This window comes from Carassius carassius, chromosome 46 (genome assembly GCF_963082965.1).
Source record: "Carassius carassius chromosome 46, fCarCar2.1, whole genome shotgun sequence".
Lineage (NCBI taxonomy): Eukaryota > Metazoa > Chordata > Actinopteri > Cypriniformes > Cyprinidae > Carassius > Carassius carassius.
Genome location: NC_081800.1, coordinates 15,641,079 through 15,660,563, shown reverse-complemented (window position 1 = coordinate 15,660,563; position 19,485 = coordinate 15,641,079). Strand labels below are relative to the sequence as shown.

Here is a 19,485-nt window from a genome sequence, read left to right as displayed (position 1 = left end):
TAATTTAGGTAAAATACATAAGAATAAAGTTGCCTGTTTTGTTTTGTTGTAATTCTAACAATAATATGATATCATAATATGTCAGCAAATTACAGAACAGATGTTCTTCCACTAGGAAAAGCTGTAGAATCTACTGTGTTCTGTTATTTGTCTTTTAAAGGATACTAGGAATTTTTTTTTTTAAATATTTATCATATTTAATAATATAATATAATAAATAATAAATTGTAATAAAGCAAATGTAATGTAATAATACTTCAAATATTTTATATTTTTAAAATATTTGAAATTGTACAAATATTTAATTTATTATTTTACTTATAAAAATGTATTTATTTTTATATTAGATATGGGGTTTGCAAAGGAAAAGCAGTTGCAAAAAAGATTCCAAGTAATCTAAACATTATTATACATGATAAATTGGAGCATTTTCAGATTTTCACAAAAACTAATTTCGTTTTCCATTTCATTCTACGTTATGTCAGCTTATTGAGTTTGATGGAGAATCCGAGAGAGAGCGAAAGAGAGTGCGAGAGAGAGAGAGAGAGAGAGAGAGAGAGAGAGAGAGAGAGAGAGAGAGAGAGAGAGAGAGAGAGAGAGTTTGATGGTGGTCAGCAGTAAATCTTTACTGTGCTGCTCTCCAGGGTGCTGAAATGTGTTGTTGCTGAATGTGGGGGGCATCGTGGCTTGTTCTCGGTGACCTTCATAAATAAACACGTGTCATCGGTATATTAGCTTTAATGAATTAGTGTATAATAGTTCCGACGAAAACAGCGTCATGTTCTGCATTAAAAGCTTGTTGAAAAAGTCACTAATAATGCATTTTCACTTGTCACAGCATGTTGTAGTACAACAGAATGGATTTGGTTATCGTTTTGGCTATCACTCTGCATTACTGCACGCTCTGGAAAGAAACTGAAGTGCATCAAGTAGGAAATTTAATTAAGACTTAAAGCTTGAATTCCTGCCAAGTCAGTCAGTACTTTGTATATTCGGCCAAGGTCCTTTCACATGTGTTAGTTAACGTGCCAATCATCGGGAACATGAGATAAAGAAGGTGAACAATCGTACGGGCTAAACGAAATGGCGCAATATGAACTGCAGAGCGCGTGAGGGGGCGTGAGGATGGGTTGGTAAAAACTACACGCTCCTTAAGGGATGGCTGTCCTATAATGGAGTGCATTTCGTTAATTGGAAAACATAGGCCGTGTTTTTACGGGAAAAGTGAATCGGTGAAGTCTCTTCTACCACTCCCCAAACAAACCCCCTCTCTGTCCCCCCCCCCAACCCCTCTCACGCGCACATTACGCTCCCGCACCTCCGCGAGATTGGTAAGAAACGCTCATGGCTGCCTTGGACCAAATAGCAGGTTATAACACTGTGATGGCAGATTCTGCATATAAACCTATATGGATATTTAGAAAGAATCTAATCGTATGCTGTCTTAAAGAAGCCTACTTTACCAAAAACCTATAATGTGTGGCAAGCCATTTTAATATTATTCCTTAAAACTTAAAACTAACTAGTATCTTTCTGTTCTCTGATTTGCACCCAAAATTACATGCAGTCCAGTAGCTACTATATTTGGTTTGAAACTTACTTCATTACTTCACTCAATTTGTATGTACTACATAGACCATGCTGTTATACTGTCGCCTGACCTACCAGCTTTAGTTCCATTGCTTCACTGCCATTCAAAAATCTTCTCCCATTGCTTTATGGGATCTCGGTAGAAGTAGTAGGTCATCTGGTACTTTTCACATACTGTTTGTCAGATACTATGAATGGGAACATATTACTTTTTCATCTACTGTTTCATATACTGATTTCATCTTCTGAAATCAGCAATTAACTTTTCTTATCTTATCTCCAGTTGCTCCTGGTACTTGCTTCAGTTTAAGTAATATTTATTTATTATTGAATTATTATTTAGCTGCATGCAACTACAGGTGCTTCTCAATAAATTATAATGTCATGGAAAAGTTAATTTATTTCAGTAATTCTACTCAAATTGTGAAATTTGTGTATTAAATAATTTCAATGTACACAGACTGAAGTAGTTTAAGTCTTTGGTTCTTTTACTTGACATAATTTTGGCTCACATATAACAAAAACCCACCAATTCACGATCTCAACATATTAAAATACTTCATAAGACCAATAAAAAAATTGTGAATTGTTGGCCTTCTGCAAAGTATGTTCATTTACTGTACATGTACTCATTCAATACTTGGTAGGGGCTCCTTTTGCTTTACTTACTGTCTCAATTCAGTGTGGCATGGAGGTGATCAGTTTATGGCACTGCTGAGGTGGTATGGAAGCCCAGGTTTCTTTGACAGTGGCCTTCAGCTCATCTGCATTTTTTTTTTGGTCTCTTGTTTCTCATATTCCTCTTGACAAAACCCCATAGAGCACAAGCACACCAACACCATGGTCATTTAACTATCTTTTGGTGCTTTTGGCAGTGTGGGCAGGTGCCAAATCCTGCTGTAAAAAATGAAATCAGCATCTTCAAAAAGCTGGTCAGCAGAAGGAAGCTCCTTAGCCCAGGTAAGATGCCTCTGACGTTGTCCGTGGTTCAGGAGTGGCTTAACAAGAGGAATACGACAACTGTAGCTAGGCTCTTGATGCCTTGACCCCAGCCTCAGTCTATTCCTTGTGAAGTTCACTCAAATTCTTGAATCGATTTTTGTTGACAGTCCTCATAAGGCCGCGGTTCTCTCGATTGGTTGTGCATCTTTTTCTTCCACACTTATCCCTTCCACTCAACTTTCTGTTAACATGCTTGGATACAGCACTCTGTGAACAGCCAGCTTCTTTGGCAAAGAATGTTTGTGGCTTTCCCTCCTTGTGGTGGGTGCCAATGATTGTCTTCTGGACAACTGTCAGATCAACAGACTTGAATGAATGTGTAGCCTTGTGAACTAAACTGAGATAACATTTTGAAGGCTCATGATACCTTTGCAGGTGTTTTGAGTTGAATAGCTGATTGGCATGTCACCATATTCCAATTTGTTGAGGTTTTTGTTAAATGTGAGCCAAAATCATCACAATTAAAAGAACAAAAGACTTAAACTACTTCAGTCTGTGTGCACTGAATTTATTTAATACACAAGTTTCACAATTTAAGTTGAATTACTTAAATAATTAAACTTTTCAACAACATTCTAATTTATTGAGATGCACCTGTATGTATTCCAATTTTTATTGGTAACAGTTTTATTTTTGTAAGATTTTTTAAATCTTAATTTAAAAATAGCCATACATATATTTTTATAAAAAATGTGTCTATATATACATATATTATAGTTTCCATACAAATATAAAGCAACACAACTGTTTTTTGAATTGATAATAATAACAATATATTTTTTGTTTGAGCAGCATATCAGAATGTTAGAATTATGAAAAGATGATGTGACAGTAATGGTTGCTGAAAATTTAGCTTTGCCATCACAAAAATAGAGAGCAGTTATTTTAAAGAGTAATAACATTTCACAATATTTGTACAGTTTTTTACTTTTTGATCAAATAAGAGAGAAACTTCTTTCAAAATCATTAAAAATTGTGTGTGTGTGTGTGTGTGTGTGTGTGTGTGTAATACATTTTATATATGTAAGCACTAGTGCCATATTAAGAAGTTAATGTCAAAACGGCTTGCCATATACAGTGTGGCGATCACAGCAGATGTAAAGACGACTACACATTTCTACAAACAAAACCTCGACGACGAATCTAAGGTCTAGCTTCTAGATGTCAACTCCTAGACATATATATCAGAGAATTAGCTGAGCCTGACATCGCTAGTTTTCGCAAGACGTTACCAACGGCGTCGGAACGCGAAGGAGGAGAGAGGCAGCAGCATTAGTAATCAGACTAGGACGCGTTCCTCAGCTCCCTCCCAACCGCACAGCTGAGGCGGATTCAACTGCAGCACTGGGGGAACGTATCGCTGGATGTGGGTGAAGACTGTGTGAATGCGCGTGTAGGCTCATCATACGTTGGGATAGCGAGATCTGCTCATCCTAACCCTATGCGCCTTAAGAACGCTTCCCAATCTGGCGGGTTCAGGAATGAGGCAGGTGTAGCGGTGAGGGCGCATCAATGAGCGTCTTCTCCCGGGACGGCATGTTTTTAGTTTAACCGGATTCGTTGAACAGACTGGGGAAAAGGAAAGGCGAGTTCGGAAGTTTTGATGCATATGATCACAACCACCATGATTTTTATGATCCTCGGTGCTTCAGTTGTCATGGTAAGACCTTCCACCTGCCTAAGCACTTCATAATTGTGCATTTCTGTCATTTTCAAAGTGAAATCGGGGGTTAACAAAAGCGTGGACCGCTTAAAGTCCATTTAAAAATCTCATTAAGACAGCACAACCGTACTTATGTCTATTACTGGCTGATGTGGGAATGTAATGTGTATTTTCCCCTGCAGTGGTCACAGTACCAGGTCATGTAGCGGTTGCTGTGTTCCAATACTGCTTGTCATGTCCCGGCTGACTCGAATGGTTCTTTGCAGGCGATAGCGTGTTTAATGGACATGAACGCACTCCTGGACCGTTTTCACAACTACATCTTACCGCATTTACGAGGGGAAGACCGCGTCTGTCATTGCAACTGTGGAAGGTAAAAACCCAAGCGTTAATAAAGAAATTAATTCTAGCACAAGAGCCAGAAATCGACAGGTTTCCCCTTCTAATACTAACAGTTCTTAGGCCTTTGCTATTCTCCAGCCCCTGAAACACTGTCTTTTCCATTTCATCTCATTTATCCAATCGGAGATTGTCACATTGAGGGCCCCATATGTGTATTCGCGTCGTTTATGTCATAATTTAGGCGTAATTTAAATGGTTTATCAATACTGAGCAGCTACTGTTGCTTTGCGTCGGTGTGAAATCTCCTTGATTTCTCTTCTTATGTGTGTGTGTGTGTTTTTCTTTCTGCGTATCAAGGTGTGATTTTTCTCCGAGCACCGCCAGATATGTTGTTCTTTTCGGTGTGTGTGATGGCCACAAAATCACGTTTATATTACTGAAATAAAATAAAATTTTAATACAGAAGGACTGCGCTGAGTTAATGCATATAAGTAATTACAGTGTAAATGCAGTTTTCTGTTGTTGTTTAGTGTAGTACATGAATGGTTTAGACAAAATATTCTTATTTGTATTTATACACACAAGACTATCATTTCTTTTATGTCGAATAGTATCTGAAACTTGACTTGTTAGTCAGCCTTCATTTGCACCACAGTTTCTGTTCAAGCTGTCAGTTGATTACAAGTTGTTGATGTAAGAACATCTGAGGGTAGTGAATAAGGTCAAATCATAATTGTTCTCAATTAGAATTGCATGTTTTAACACTTTATTGTTGGTGAAGATCTGTTAATAACTTAATGACTATGTGCCACATCTCTCTTCAAACATATTCTGTTTGACATATCAGGACCGAGTGCATTACACAAATAGGTCATGGTCAGTGAAAACTTGCTCGGTGTCCTGATATTTGCAAGAAAGGGCATAAAACTCTTATGTGAATTATTTGTTCATGCATGAATCGTAAAGCTAATTTATAGATAACCAGAGGAAGCATACTGATTTGTGTTGATTATTGTCATAAATAGATATCATTTATCATTCTTCATCAAAATATTAATCTATTCATATAGTTCTTTAACATCTTCATATCTGTCTATTTCTGCCTATCAATATCTAATGTCCAAAAGTTGAGCTCTTGTAATTCATTTTATTTCATGTAAATGAATATCTTTATGACTTTTTTTCTACTTTCCACCCAAATTTGACACTGTTATAGTTTTTCCAAGAAGAAGAAAAAAAAGAAGTAGTTTTTGGATTTGGATTTGGAAAAGCAAAACTAAATACAATAAAAACAATTATTTGAACTTTGAGGCAATATGTTGCAAAGGACCAAGGTTGCATAGGTTATAAACAAACTTACCATAAGTCAAATTTCTTTACATGAAATAGTACTTAATACATGTACAGTCATTTTTACATAACAAAACCAGATGAAGATTTTCAAATGCATAACGTCGTTTAACCCTTATCCAAGACACATTTGTACAATGAGTATTTTCACATAGACCTTCATAAACAACAGAGTGTGACAAAAATGTATATGGTATTATTTGTAAAAGCTGTGGGCCAAACCATATATTTAATGCATTTACATGTTCCAAGACAACGAACCTCACTTGACTGAGCTCAGTTGGATCCAAACAGTATCAGTATAGAAATGCTGGCATTCCCACCCTGCTGAGAGCATTATTAAAGCAAGCATTTGTAATTGACATAATATTGTATGTCATCATTGTCTATCTCTTAATTGACTGTTTTCTTTATCATTATATATTTCATGTTCTTTTCTGTCACTTTTTGTTACTGAATGTAAACCTCTAAACACAGATTTCCCCTCTCTACCCTAGGCATCATGTTCACTACGTAATTCCATATGACGGAGACCATTCGCTCGTGGACTCATCTGAGAATTACTTTGTGAGTGACAGTGTGACCAAACAGGAGATGGACCTCATGCTGGGGCTGTTGCTGGGCTTCTGTATCAGCTGGCTGTTGTTGTGGCTGGATGGAGCTTTGCACTGTGCTGTGAGGGCCTGGAGAGCCAGTCGCTATTATGGTGAGTGGGAAGAACATTGTAACCAAGAGTATATGGAAAGCATATATGTGGATACATGTAAAAGACAAAGGATTTGCTTGTGAGAACAGTATGCAGACCATGATTTGGTTACAGAAAATTACATTTTATGCATTGAAATAACACCAAATCAAGATATCTTCCCTCATGTGACAATTTATTTAATGTTATGAACCGAGGTAATGCTATTTGTAAGTCTGTTTGCATTATATTTCGTTTAGCATGATCATTTTGAGTTTGAATGTTGTTTCCTTGCTCAATAAATGCCATGTTTTGTGTGCAAGATTTAAATGGATGTATTCAGGTACTTACTGGTTACTGTATTTGAAAAAACTAAAGAACTGACAAATTCAATTGGTCAAACACTTTACTGTGAAGAATAAGTGCCTTAAATGTTAGTGACAATATGAACACAGCTTGTGTAGATAATTAAAAATACACTGAAATAAATTGGTGTCAAAACAGATTTAATTGCCAGCAAATTTCTCAATTAATTACAAAGAAACCAATTGAAACATTACATTTTAAAGTATAAAGGCTGAAAACATATATTCTTGTAAAACATACTCTAGTAATCTTTGTTTTATTTGCTAACTTTGTTAGCTGTGTCTCAAAGAGTAAAATACTGTAATTAAATGATTTAAAATTGTACATTTACATATTATATCAGTGGTGTTTATAATATACCATAACAGATCAACTGATCTCACAAAATGATTAGGAGTTGGTGTGTTAGAGTGCTATATATACCCAGATTTGTATAGGATTAAATCCTCATAAATTTATAAAACCATCTTTAAAATGCATGTGTCCCACTGTATTGGTTTTATGTTAATAAACATATTTTTTTCCAAACACTCCCAAAATTCAGTTTTCTTTCCCCAAACATTTACACACCTACATTTGTCATTTTCATCAGCTGTCAGCGCTCCCCTTCTGCCCTGTTATTATAACCCCCAGTAATTAATGTATTAAGATGAAGACTGTGGCTGCAGAAATTAACAGCAGGCTTTCACTTAGTGTAACTAAATCGCAGGCAACACAGCAGTTGTCCATGGTCCTTTGAGGGCAAAGTGGCAAAATGTGTAAATAGTGCATTAAAAGGGAATGCTTTTAGTTTGAATACGATTATTGTGTTCATCAGATGAGCATTTGATGGTTATTATGGGTCAAGGAGAGTCACTCATAAAAGAACTGCTTGGAAAAACTGAATATATTGAAAAAGTAGGTTATAATGTGGCTACTAGCCATTTAGTAATTAAACGCTCCATGTCAGAGTATGGTTAGTCGGTCAAAGGTTATTTAGCGAATGAGTGGTTAAATGTGCATTACCCCACTATACTCACCAAATGAATAAATACGTGGACATGAAATGTGAAGGCTATTTGATCTGTTCCATCTGATTCTTACCTGTATATTCTTAAAGCTCCTATTACAATGTACAAAAGCAATAAGACGATAAACATTACAAAAATGTTTAAATAAAAAAAAAACATTATGTTATTTGTGCTACAATCAATAAATGAAATGCACAGGGGTTCATATGAAATTAGAAAAAGAGTGAGTCAGTGGTGTGATATGAGAGAAATGAAAGCCAGTTTTAGTACTGGAGCAGTGGACTGATATATAGAGCTGGACGATGGTGAAAATTGGGAAATATCAAAGTATGGAATGCAGTTACTGACCAATCAGAATCAAGTATTAATTAAATCTTGATTCTAATATATATATATATATATATATATATATATATATATATATATATATAATATACTGAAGGCATAGTTCAACTAAAAAAATTAATAGTTGAAAATTGGGATAGTTCACCCCAAAATGAAAATTTTATGTTTATCTGCTTACCCCAGGGCATCCAAAATGCCCGTCCCTTTGTTTCTTTATTAGAACACAAACCAAGATTTTTTAGCTCAAACCGTTGCAGTCTATCAGTCTTATAATGTAAGTGGATGAAAAGCACGGCTAAAACATACAATAAAACAAAAAAACATGCACAAATAAAACAAAATTAAACTCTTCGGCTTGTGACGATACACTGATGTGTAAAGACACAAAACGATCTTCTTCTTTTTCTTGCTTTATGGCGGATCGCAGACTTATGAGTGCATTACCGCCACCTATCTCTCAAGTGGACCCTCCTAATTGAGATTGTACTGTAGATAGAGTGTCAATGGTCCACTTGAGAGATAGGTGGCGGTAATGCACTCATAAGTCTGCGATCCGCCATAAAGAAAGAAGAAGAAGACACCTCATGCGCCTGCTGCGCGTGATTTTTTTTCCCAAACCAGTTGAGCGCAAACCACGCCCCCCTATGCGAAAACCCCACCCGGCAGCCATGACTCGCGTCTCTAGGTCGATTTCATTGGTCAACTCTTTTACGTCACCTGAGAAGAAGAAGTTTGGACGTCAATCAAAGTCATGATTATATTAAAATTTGTTCGTTTGTTTCAACGCAGTGTAGCAATAAGCACTGTGATAGAGTTGACCAATGAAATCGACCTAGAGACGTGAGTCATGGCTGCGGGGTGGGGTTTTCGCGTAGGGGGCGTGGTTTGCGCTCAACTGGTTTGGGAAAAAAAATCACGCGCCTGCTGCTGAGAATGCGCACAACAGGACGCGCTCAGGAGAGATCTAACAGTTTGCACATTGCGTGAATTAAAGGGGAAAAACAATATAAATACTGTTCAGTTTCTTGCTCAGACCGATCGTGTCTTTACAGATCAATGTATCACCACGAGCCACAGGGTTTAATTTGGTTTTGTTTGTGTATGTTTTTTTTTGTTTTATTTTACGTTTTAGCCGTGATTCCCATCCACTTACATACAGTTTGTGTTAAAAATCTTGGTTTGTGTTCTACTGAAGAAACAAAGTCACCTACATCTTGGATGCCCTGGGGCTAAGCAGATAAACATAAAAATTTTGGGTGATCTATTCCTTTAAGATATTTGAATGAAACCTGAGAGGTTTCTTTCTCTTAGAAAACAACTTGCACAAAAAAAGGCATTGTAAAATGAATCCATATTAATTGAGTGGTTTAATCCAAGTCTTGTGAAATGATCACTTTATATGACAAACAAATTTAATTTAAGCTTTTACTTGCATCTAAACATTGATCAAAGCAAATGTGTAGAGTAAATCACAATATGGTAAATAACAAAGCTTTATTCATGTGTTTATATGGGAATAAAAGCCTAAATGAAATGTTTTTAATATAAAGCAATTGTATGTCTTCACAAGACTTGGATTAAACCACTCAATCATATGGATTCATTTTACAATTCCTTTATGGCCTTTTTGGATCTTCTAAGTTTTGGTTACCTGGACTCTATGGAGGGACAGAAAACTCTTAGGTTTTATTAAATATATCTTAATTAGTTTTTCAAAGATTTACCAAAATCATACTGGTTGGAACGACACACAGGCACCAAAGAAAAAATATATTCAGTTCAGTTCACATCTAGATCCAGAGTAGCATTGAGGAAAATTAAAACCACATATATTTATCTGTATCCAAGAAAAAATGGTATCTCCATATGATATGGACTAGTGAAAAATACAGGGGAATGCCTTTCTAGTAAAGCACACCACAGCTGTGAAAATGTGACGTTGATTGCAGGTCAGCCTCATTTAGCCTCACCAGGATAGGGAGTGAAGGTGAGGTTGATGGAAACGAAGGCGGGAGGGAGATGCTGTCATGGCCCCACCCCCACCAGCAGACACACACACACACACACACACACACTGACTTGCACCCTTGCACTGTTCGAGTGCTAAAAATAGACAAAGAGCAGCTGGATAGAGAAGGCAAGTTGGCGAGACGTGTAAGCGTGCAGTCATACACACACACACACACACACACACACACACACTACATATACACTGCATTGAGGCACATACCTTGAATTTTAGCTTTCATTTCCTATTTTAGAATCACATTCAATTGCTTTGACTTTTTCTGTTACTCGTCTGTTTAACTCAGGAGTAATATATCTGATAACTGATTTATACTGTCATAACTGAAATAATCAATACTTGATACCTTTGATAATAATATATTTTAAACATTTTATAATTTTTTTTCACATTTTAAGAATAATTTTCTGTCCAGATCAAGAATAATATAAATGTTAACTGACTTCCATTGTATTAATAACGTTTTATATATTTATACTTTAATATATTTTATATTATGAATATACATATCCATATTTTTAAGAACAAAAAATTATTTGTACAGACAATCCTGTTTTGCCATTTCAGCATCTCCCAAATAAGCCTTAGAAGAAGTAAATTAAATGGTTACAATCATGTAAAAAAAAAAAAAAAAAAGGAACTAAAAGGAAAATTAAAATTAAATATTACAGTAAACAAAATAATAATTTAGGAGGGAAAACATTAAAAATGAGAGAGAAATAGATTTAGATTTTGAGAGAGAAATAGATAGATTTATCTTTTTATATATTTTTTATTAAAGGGCTAATATGACTGTTTACAACAAACATTTCCTATACCTTTCTCTTTTTTTTTTTTTTGTTTAAACAAAGGAACTGATACTGAATCCCTTTAATATTAAGCTCTTCACTAAACTCTTTCTTTTGATCCAGCTATAAGACTTAAAAACCCTTATTCACCATCTTCCTCTGTATACCCTTCACGACAGTCCTAGTGGATGGCATACCCATGGAATGCTATAAATAACCCCCCGCTCCCCCATCGCCTCCCTCACACACACACTGACACACTTCCAACAGGGCTAGTTGTGAGGGGCCGGGCTGTCTGAGGAACTCTCTGTGGTTTTGTTATACCTCTACATCCCAGCGTCTGGACCTACATGCTGTTTGCATTAACACATTGTGTAGACGTGCTGGTCTATTGTAAGCTGTACATTTTTTCCCTTTCTTTAACCATCTCATTAGCTTAGTCATTAAGAATGTATGGAACTCCGCCGTTTGACTGGTGCTAATTAGTTTTTCTCTGCGCCACTCACAGATACTCCTTCCTGGTCGTGGTTGCCACAGTTCTGCAACCTCCGGGACCTCCGTAGACGTGTACAGCTCCGGAAGCTGGAGGATTCCAGCGGAAACATGGTGCACATCAAGCAGAAGCTCTATCACAATGGTCATCCAAGCCCCCGCCACCTCTGACTGTAACGCCAGTTTCCCCAAAACTGCTCCATTACCAGCTGCTGCCTCAGAGACCCACTTTAATTGTTCCACTACATTTTTTTAGACCTTAAAACCCCACTTGAGTAGTTACCAAAAGAAGAAAGAAGATTATCGTTGCCAATATGCTGATCTGTGTCCACATTCGCCATGTTTGGTGAATGGTTTAGAAAGGTTTTTTTCTTTTTTTTTTATGTACAAGCATTTTATTTTCAATAGCTGAATCTAGGCATGCACTTTTAGAATGAGGGAGGATGCAAGAAATAGTTCTGTGAGACATTGGGAGTCGTTTCATGTTTTTTCCTTGCTTTTTTAGGTTTTTCATTAGGAAAAATTTTTGGGGAGTGGGTGGGGTGGGTGGTTTGAGGTTATGGATTTGTGATGGTGTAGTTAGAGATTAACGCTCTTGTAAATAGTTATACATATTGTTTTATGGGATTTAAGCAAACACAGGAGTCTGAGGTTCTTAGATAAGAGTCAAGTAACTGAGTAAAAAGACTGAGAGGAACATAAAGAGGAAAGAATTTTGAATGCTGATATGTGAACTTTTTGGATGGATGAAAAGTAGATCACTCTAAAAAAAAAACAAAAAAAACCAAAAAAAAAACCAATTGATTGGCTTGGTTACCATGTGAAATAAATGAATGTATTCATTTTATCTGTAAATAAAGGGGTGTGCAGGAATGTTGAAATGAGGGGTCAGGGCTCTTTTTGCTGTTTTGAACGTCATCCGTCATATGCCAGAGAACCGCTAGCACTTGCCTTGTCTTCACTGTGTCCAATAGCCCTTTCTGGTCTGCTTTTAAACTACTCCAAACTCAAACAAGAACAACCAGCCTGCCAGCACACAGAGCCCTGACCCAATTTTCTCTCCCTCTTTATGTCCAGACATTGCTGTTGTGAAGATAAAATGTCTGTTTTATTAAAAGTGCCATTGCAGCACAACAGTGACCCCTAGGTTTGGGATGTGTGATTTCTCAACGACTGAAGGTGGTGTGCACGGGACAACAACATTCATGCTGAGGGGAAAATTTCAACTTGAAAATGTATGATTAATGATATAAAACAAGTAGAATTCAAACAAAATATTGTATAGAAACAAAAACCTGTTGAAATGACATGCCTGTCGCTGTCGAATGAATACTACTGTGTTTAAAACCGTTCTAATGCTGTATTAGGTGAAACGAATTAGTATGAGGAAGTGAAAGACACTTTGATACTTTCAGTTAAGAACAACTGATATGATACGATATTAATATAATATGACAGATATACGATTTTTTTTAATGTTTTTGAAAGATAAATCAATTTTATGCTCACCAAGGCTGAATTTATTTAATTAAAAGTGCAGTAAAACAAAATGGTGAAATATTATTACAGTTTAAAATAACTGTTTTCTATTTTGATATATTTTAAGGTGCAATTTATTTTCAGCATCACTGCTCGTCTTCAGTGTCACATTATCTTTCAGAAATTATTTGAATATGCTGATTTGACGCTCACGCAATAATATAAGATAATAAGAAGATCCATCATTAGTATTTGACAACCAGTAATAATTGATTATAACTGAGCACCAAATCAGCATATTTTAATGATTTCTAAAGGAAGACTTGGGAGTAACGACTGCTGAGAATGCAGCTTTGCCATCACAGGAATAAATTGCATTTTAAAATACATTGAAATTGAAAACAGTTCTTGTAACAACTTTACCATTTTTATAGTATTTTTCAAATAAATGCAGCCTTGGTGAGCATAAGAGACTTTTTTCAAACATTACATATTTGACATTGATTTACAGTGACTGACATTAAGCCACATAAGGCTATAAATGTGCTTTGTTTTGGGTGGCAAATTAAATATCTGAATTGTTTAACTTGACTGAGGACACTGACGGATTTAAATAAAATCCTTTCCAATTTGCCTGAGTATACCCTACAGTGACTCATAAGGTCAAAGGGATTTATTAGAAGCTCTTCTGGCAGAAGTGGGATTCATTTGACAGATAAACGTGGACTACTCCACTTGAGGCCTGAATAAGATTGCTTTTGATCCAGGAGTCACTGCAGATCTCTGGAAATGAGACAAGACTGATGAGCACCATTCCTGTTTTACCTTGAAGTGATGTTTTAATGCTCCTTCAACCGTAATTCTTGATGTCTCTCAAACTAGCGAGGAAAACCTCACTCAAGATTGATTCGCATCTCGGGAACTCTACAAGATTAAATACATGTAGGCCAGTTTTCCGCTGTTATAACTATGGAAAAGTGTCTGAGCTTCTAAAACGGCAGACTTCTATGTCATTGTGCTCTGTTCCTATGGGTTTATCTCAAAATGCTGTCAAATGTGTTTTAAAATGCATTCTACCCTGTTTTCACTTCTAAAGTGATGAGGGTTTTTTTTAAGCAAAAACCTGAATAATTGTTTGCACTAATGTTTTCAGACAGGTTAAGCAACAAAATACTAAGATAAAATGAACCACATCACAGTGCTCAAAATAGTTGGGTTTTAATCAGGTATATATGAATATCTTTGGGCCTTTAACCTAAATGAGTATTCTTAAAGGAATAGTTCCCCTAAAAAAATTTACCTGCATGGCACGTATGACTATTTCTCTAAATGTAATCAATTTCTAAATGACGAAGAATGAAGATGTCAGACGTTTCATAACTATTATGATAAAGTCTCAGAAAAATGCAATATTATGGTAAATTTATGCGATGTTTCTCAGTTTAGTTTAAGTATGCCTATTAATGTTTAGGGCTGTTTAGGTTTTTACTGTGCGAAACCTGACCTTTGTTGATCCTCATATCATATACAGATTGTGGCCTTTGCATCTGCTTATGATTTTTTTTATATGGATTTTCAATATCAGCAGCCGATATTTACAGAAAAGTTTATTTTTTCATAGTTAAAGTCATGGGGGATCTCACATTAAATGTATAACATTAAAAAAATTAAGGTATTTCTCTTTTTATTATAATCTATATATAAGCAAAAAGTGCTGATCAACTAAAAATAAAATAAAATAAAAAATCCATTTACAATTTTATTAATTTTAATACCTGGAAACCATAATGTTTCCACATTGTTTCCAAGCTTTACCGTGGGATGCCTGAAAGACGCTTCAGCTTCTTGTTGCATACGAGTCTTTGTGTCGCTCTTTATTGACGAAGGACAAATTTACGCCCAGCTGGCATTTGGAGGAGGAGCAGATCACATCTTACATATCTGAAACTGCTGAAGCCGCTCATGCGAAGAAAGTTACTCCTTCATAACAACACAGAAGTGGAGAATGTTCGCTTGCATTTCTTTTACTCGCAGCGCTGTTGCTTTTCGCAACTTTAGGACGTTAGTGGTAAGTTGTGTACGAATCCGCATCTGTCAGCATCTTATGCGTGTGCAAGGTGATTATGTGAAAATGTACGAGACCATCGTGGTTTATGAGGACGTTCTCGTTATAAGGAATTTATCACGTGTGAATTTTGGGCTAAGCTGGGTAGCTGACAGATAAAGCGTTAACCTGTTTAATCAAGTTACATACGTGCTGTTGCGCAGCGTATAAAAGAATCTGCTTCATCAGATTACATAAATGTAACGTTATTTCTAATTAAACTTACCTTCTAGTATAGAATAATGATATTGATACTCAATTTTACCTTCAATGTGAGTTGAGTAACAAGGTGATATAACTCTCGCACACTTCTCTATTACACCTAGAGGTGGCGCTCATTGGCTTATACAAGTGGCTTCATTTTTTCAGAACAAAGACACCTTGGATTAAAAAAAAGCATTGGTATATTAATGTATTTACTAACCCGACAAAGCCATGAAAATAATATAGCGTAATCTGTTTTAATTTGACCAAATATATTTTAAGGTTGGAGGGATGTAATGTGTTTTATTTATGTGATGTCAGTAAACTCAGCATTGAGCATCGGCTGTCTTGTGTTGAACTCATCTTTTGTTTCCTCTCTCTATATCAGCTGGTGCGGTATGCCCAGACAGCAGCTGCCCCTGAGCCAAAAATAAAGACATTTCAGATTTACAGATGGGACCCTGACACACCTGGTGACAAGCCCCGCATGCAAACCTATGAGGTTGATTTGAACACGTAAGCTCCAGATGTTTACACAGTTGTTACATATCAGTTTACTTGCTTTGTATAAATAAATAAAATTTGTCAGAATTTCTGAATAACACAAAATTTTAATGCCATTTTCTTATCCTAGATGTGGTCCAATGGTTCTTGATGCTCTCATCAAAATTAAAAATGAAATGGACCCAACACTCACCTTCAGACGCTCATGTAGAGAGGGTAAAAAAATTAAAATAGAATTAAAAATAAATACATTTTACTCTTTTGATCAGTCTGTGTCCTGTTAAAGTAATAACCCACCCAAAAATGAGAATTTGCTGAATATTTACTCACCCTCAGGCCATTTAAGATGTAGATGAGTTTGTTTCTTCAACAGATTTGGGGAAATTTAGACATTTTTGGGTGAACTATTCCTGTAATATGTTACATCATTACGCCAGAATGTTATTGAATTTCTCTGTATATAATTTACAGGTATCTGTGGCTCATGTGCTATGAACATCAATGGGGGCAACACCTTAGCCTGCTTAAACAAAATAGATACAAATACCAGCAAAGTGATGAAGATTTACCCCCTGCCTCACATGTATGTGGTGAAAGATCTTGTTCCTGTGAGTAAACCACAGTTAACTGAAAATCCCAGTGACAACATATGATAATATGACTATTTATTTGTCAAATAGAATGAACCTACATTTTTTTTAAAACTGATCCTACACTCATATTTCTTGTTGTTTTAGGATATGAGCAATTTTTATGCACAGTACAAGTCCATCGAGCCGTATTTAAAAAAGAAGGACGAGTCAAAGCAGGGAAAAGAGCAGTACCTCCAGTCAATCGAGGACCGCCAAAAGCTGGTTCGAAACCTTTCTGAATATTCTGCTGATTTTGTTAGTGTGAAGGATGATTGTGATCTTTACTAATGATTTTTTAAACACTTTTTCCCATGCCTATAGGATGGTCTGTATGAATGCATTCTGTGTGCGTGCTGCAGCACTAGTTGTCCTAGTTACTGGTGGAATGGAGACAAGTACCTTGGTCCAGCTGTGCTCATGCAGGTTTTTTTCTTTTCCTTATACCACTGCTTATATGGACAATAAACAGCCATTTATCATTGTTGATTAATTTAACAATAATAAATCTACCAGTTAAGTCTTTGTTAGTCTGGATCAACAGTGAGTTTTACATCTTTGCCCTCACATCTCTGTTGTTTTGTATCCAATTCTCAGGCGTATAGGTGGATGATTGACTCTCGAGATGAGTTTACAGAAGAGCGTCTGTCCAAATTACAGGACCCTTTCTCCCTCTACCGCTGTCACACAATAATGAACTGTACAAAGACATGTCCAAAGGTATGCCATCTTCCCATTAAACTGGAAAGCAACACTTTATTGGATGAACTAGATTCTCTGTTATTGGAAAGTAAGGGACAGTTCACCACCTAAAAGATTGCCGTCGTCTTATATAGTTATCATTTCAAAATTGTCTGACCTGCTTTCTTCTTTGGAACATTAAAGAAGATATTTTAAAAGATGTTGGTAACTAAACTTTTTTAATTTACTATAAACTTCTATTGTATGGACAAAAACTACAATGGAAGTTAATGGGAACAGTAAACTGTATGGGTGGACTATCCCTTTAAATAAATGTTTATATGCAATAGCTTATGTTTTATGTCTCCCATTTTTTTTTCCTGTATTTTAAACTGAATCTGTTTTGTCCTCTCTTCTGTTTAGGGACTCAATCCTGGAAAAGCCATAGCAGAAATTAAGAAAATGATGGCGACTTATAAAGAAAAGAGATTGTCTGCCATCTGACTTGTAAATGCAGAAAATATCATGTACATGGTTTAAATGATTGTGGAAATTCAGCATGGAGTGTTTGCTAATGTGGGATATTCTTTGATAGTGGAGACCTGTATTTACACCTGATGAAGTGTAAATCTACAACAAGACCTGCTTTTCATTTCCATTTTAACCTGATTGTAGTTATACTGTACATGAATGTCTGAATGCAGGAACCTGTCCAAATGTCATAATATTTAACATATCATAGCATAATATTTGTGTCTTGTTTCCTAGTTTGTCTTTGTGTGGTAGATTCTTACTGTACACGTAATGCTGTATACTATAAAATATTCACAAATATTTGCATGTTTAAGATCACACTCATCTGTTTCCAAAATGTGGTCTCTGCATAGGTTTGAAAGACATGTTTTGTACTGAAGATGTGAAGTGTATGCTTCTGCAGAATAGAGAAGTGATGTCGTCGAGGTGGAGGTGTTGGATGGGTGAGCTGACAAAAGATCATCAAGAAAGAAAGACTGGCGTCACATTCAGAAAACTGAATCAGAAACTTAGTTTCTGCAGTAGTGTAATATAAATTATGGCCCTAGAATATGAGTATGGGCTTTAGTGCTCACCCTGTTGTTCATAGATGAATTCACTAGGTATGAGTTAGTCCTGTTCACCTGTCTGTGCAAGCCTATAGGAATAAAATGCCACTAGAGCTGAGCTCGTGAATCAATCGCATCACTTAGGTATTTTGCTGATTGCAGTTTAATCTTAAATTTTATGTATTTACAAGCTGTAAATTTATTTTGCATGAGATATGAATAAAACTGGATATCGTACATTTGTTTAGCTGATTGTTGATCAAGAGCAGAACATTTTCTGTAGACTGCTTTTGTTTTACATTTAATCATTTTTACATTTAATCATTTAGCAGACGCTTTTATCCAAAGTGACTTACAAATGAGAACAATAGAAGCAGTCAGGTCAACAAGAGGACAACAATAGTATACAAGTGCTATGACAAGTCTCAGTCTAGTATAGAACGCATAGGTAGGTTTTTTTTTTTTTTTTAAATTAAAAGACAAGAAAAGGAAAAGTGCTAGTGTTAGTTGGTTAAGTGCAGGCGAAAAAGATGAGTCTTTAGCTGTTTCTTGAAAATGAGTAAAGACTGAGCTGTACGAATTGAGATTGGGAGGTCATTCCACCAGCTGGGCACAGTCCAGGAAAAGGTCCGTGAGAGTGATTTTGAACTTCTTTGGGATGGAACCACAAGGCGTCATACATTAAACACATGAATGTTTTAGTCATGTGTTTAATGTATGACGTCAGAAAGTTAGATTAATTAGTATTTTAATAAGATAAAACAATCTCTGTGTGTGTACAAAACGAGCTTAATTTTACATAATACAATGGCTTTTAAACATTTTATCAAAACGTCCAAAAAAAACCGTTATCTGAGTGATGTAAATATATTAGTATTGCAACTTATAGGTTCTAAGTCACTTTGTTTTTATAAACTGATCATTGCTGCAAAAAACAAACAAAATAAACATTCAAGACTGAAAACCTAATAAAAAACATTTGCATATACATATTGCCTAGTAGAAAGTTTTATTTTTGTTGTTAAAAAGAGACAGACTTTGCTTTGGTTTACCTGGACGGGAGCATTTCCTATGCAGTACGTAACTTTTTTGTGTGTTCAAATTTTACACAATTTATATAATAAGCGAGTACACCATTAATTC

At 35.8% G+C, this 19,485-nt stretch overlaps 2 protein-coding genes across 3 annotated transcripts; both read left to right on the top strand.

The window, feature by feature from the left end:
- The first annotated feature begins 3,680 nt into the window (after positions 1–3,680).
- Positions 3,681–12,412, top strand: LOC132129148 (transmembrane protein 240-like). Of its 2 annotated transcripts, none has more exons than XM_059540617.1 (4): positions 3,681–4,252; positions 4,522–4,628; positions 6,445–6,653; positions 11,676–12,412. In XM_059540617.1, exons 1-4 carry the CDS (start codon positions 4,196–4,198, stop codon positions 11,828–11,830), a joined length of 528 nt encoding a protein of 175 aa, XP_059396600.1. In that variant the 5' UTR covers positions 3,681–4,195; the 3' UTR covers positions 11,831–12,412. The 2 variants fall into 2 exon arrangements, with proteins under 2 accessions (XP_059396600.1, XP_059396601.1); XM_059540618.1 differs by having other exon boundaries at positions 4,438–4,628.
- Positions 12,413–15,015: 2,603 nt separating this feature from the next.
- Positions 15,016–17,954, top strand: LOC132128939 (succinate dehydrogenase [ubiquinone] iron-sulfur subunit, mitochondrial-like). Its single transcript, XM_059540351.1, has 8 exons — positions 15,016–15,206; positions 15,835–15,962; positions 16,081–16,166; positions 16,422–16,558; positions 16,688–16,804; positions 16,904–17,005; positions 17,177–17,299; positions 17,684–17,954. The coding sequence occupies exons 1-8, from the start codon at positions 15,144–15,146 to the stop codon at positions 17,762–17,764; spliced, it is 837 nt and encodes a 278-aa protein (XP_059396334.1). The 5' UTR covers positions 15,016–15,143; the 3' UTR covers positions 17,765–17,954.
- Positions 17,955–19,485: the final 1,531 nt, after the last annotated feature.

What these genes read in the sequence shown, in the direction of transcription:
- LOC132129148 (XM_059540617.1), top strand. Translation starts at nt 4,196, where the DNA reads ATGCATATGATCACAACCACCATGATTTTTATGATCCTCGGTGCTTCA. An exon ending in TCGGTGCTTCAGTTGTCATG is followed by an intron (nt 4,253 to 4,521) that starts GTAAGACCTTCC and finishes GGTTCTTTGCAG; the next exon opens with GCGATAGCGTGTTTAATGGA. An exon ending in GAGAGCCAGTCGCTATTATG is followed by an intron (nt 6,654 to 11,675) that starts GTGAGTGGGAAG and finishes CGCCACTCACAG; the next exon opens with ATACTCCTTCCTGGTCGTGG.
- LOC132128939 (XM_059540351.1), top strand. Translation starts at nt 15,144, where the DNA reads ATGTTCGCTTGCATTTCTTTTACTCGCAGCGCTGTTGCTTTTCGCAAC. An exon ending in CAGACGCTCATGTAGAGAGG is followed by an intron (nt 16,167 to 16,421) that starts GTAAAAAAATTA and finishes TATAATTTACAG; the next exon opens with GTATCTGTGGCTCATGTGCT. An exon ending in TGGTGAAAGATCTTGTTCCT is followed by an intron (nt 16,559 to 16,687) that starts GTGAGTAAACCA and finishes TTGTTGTTTTAG; the next exon opens with GATATGAGCAATTTTTATGC.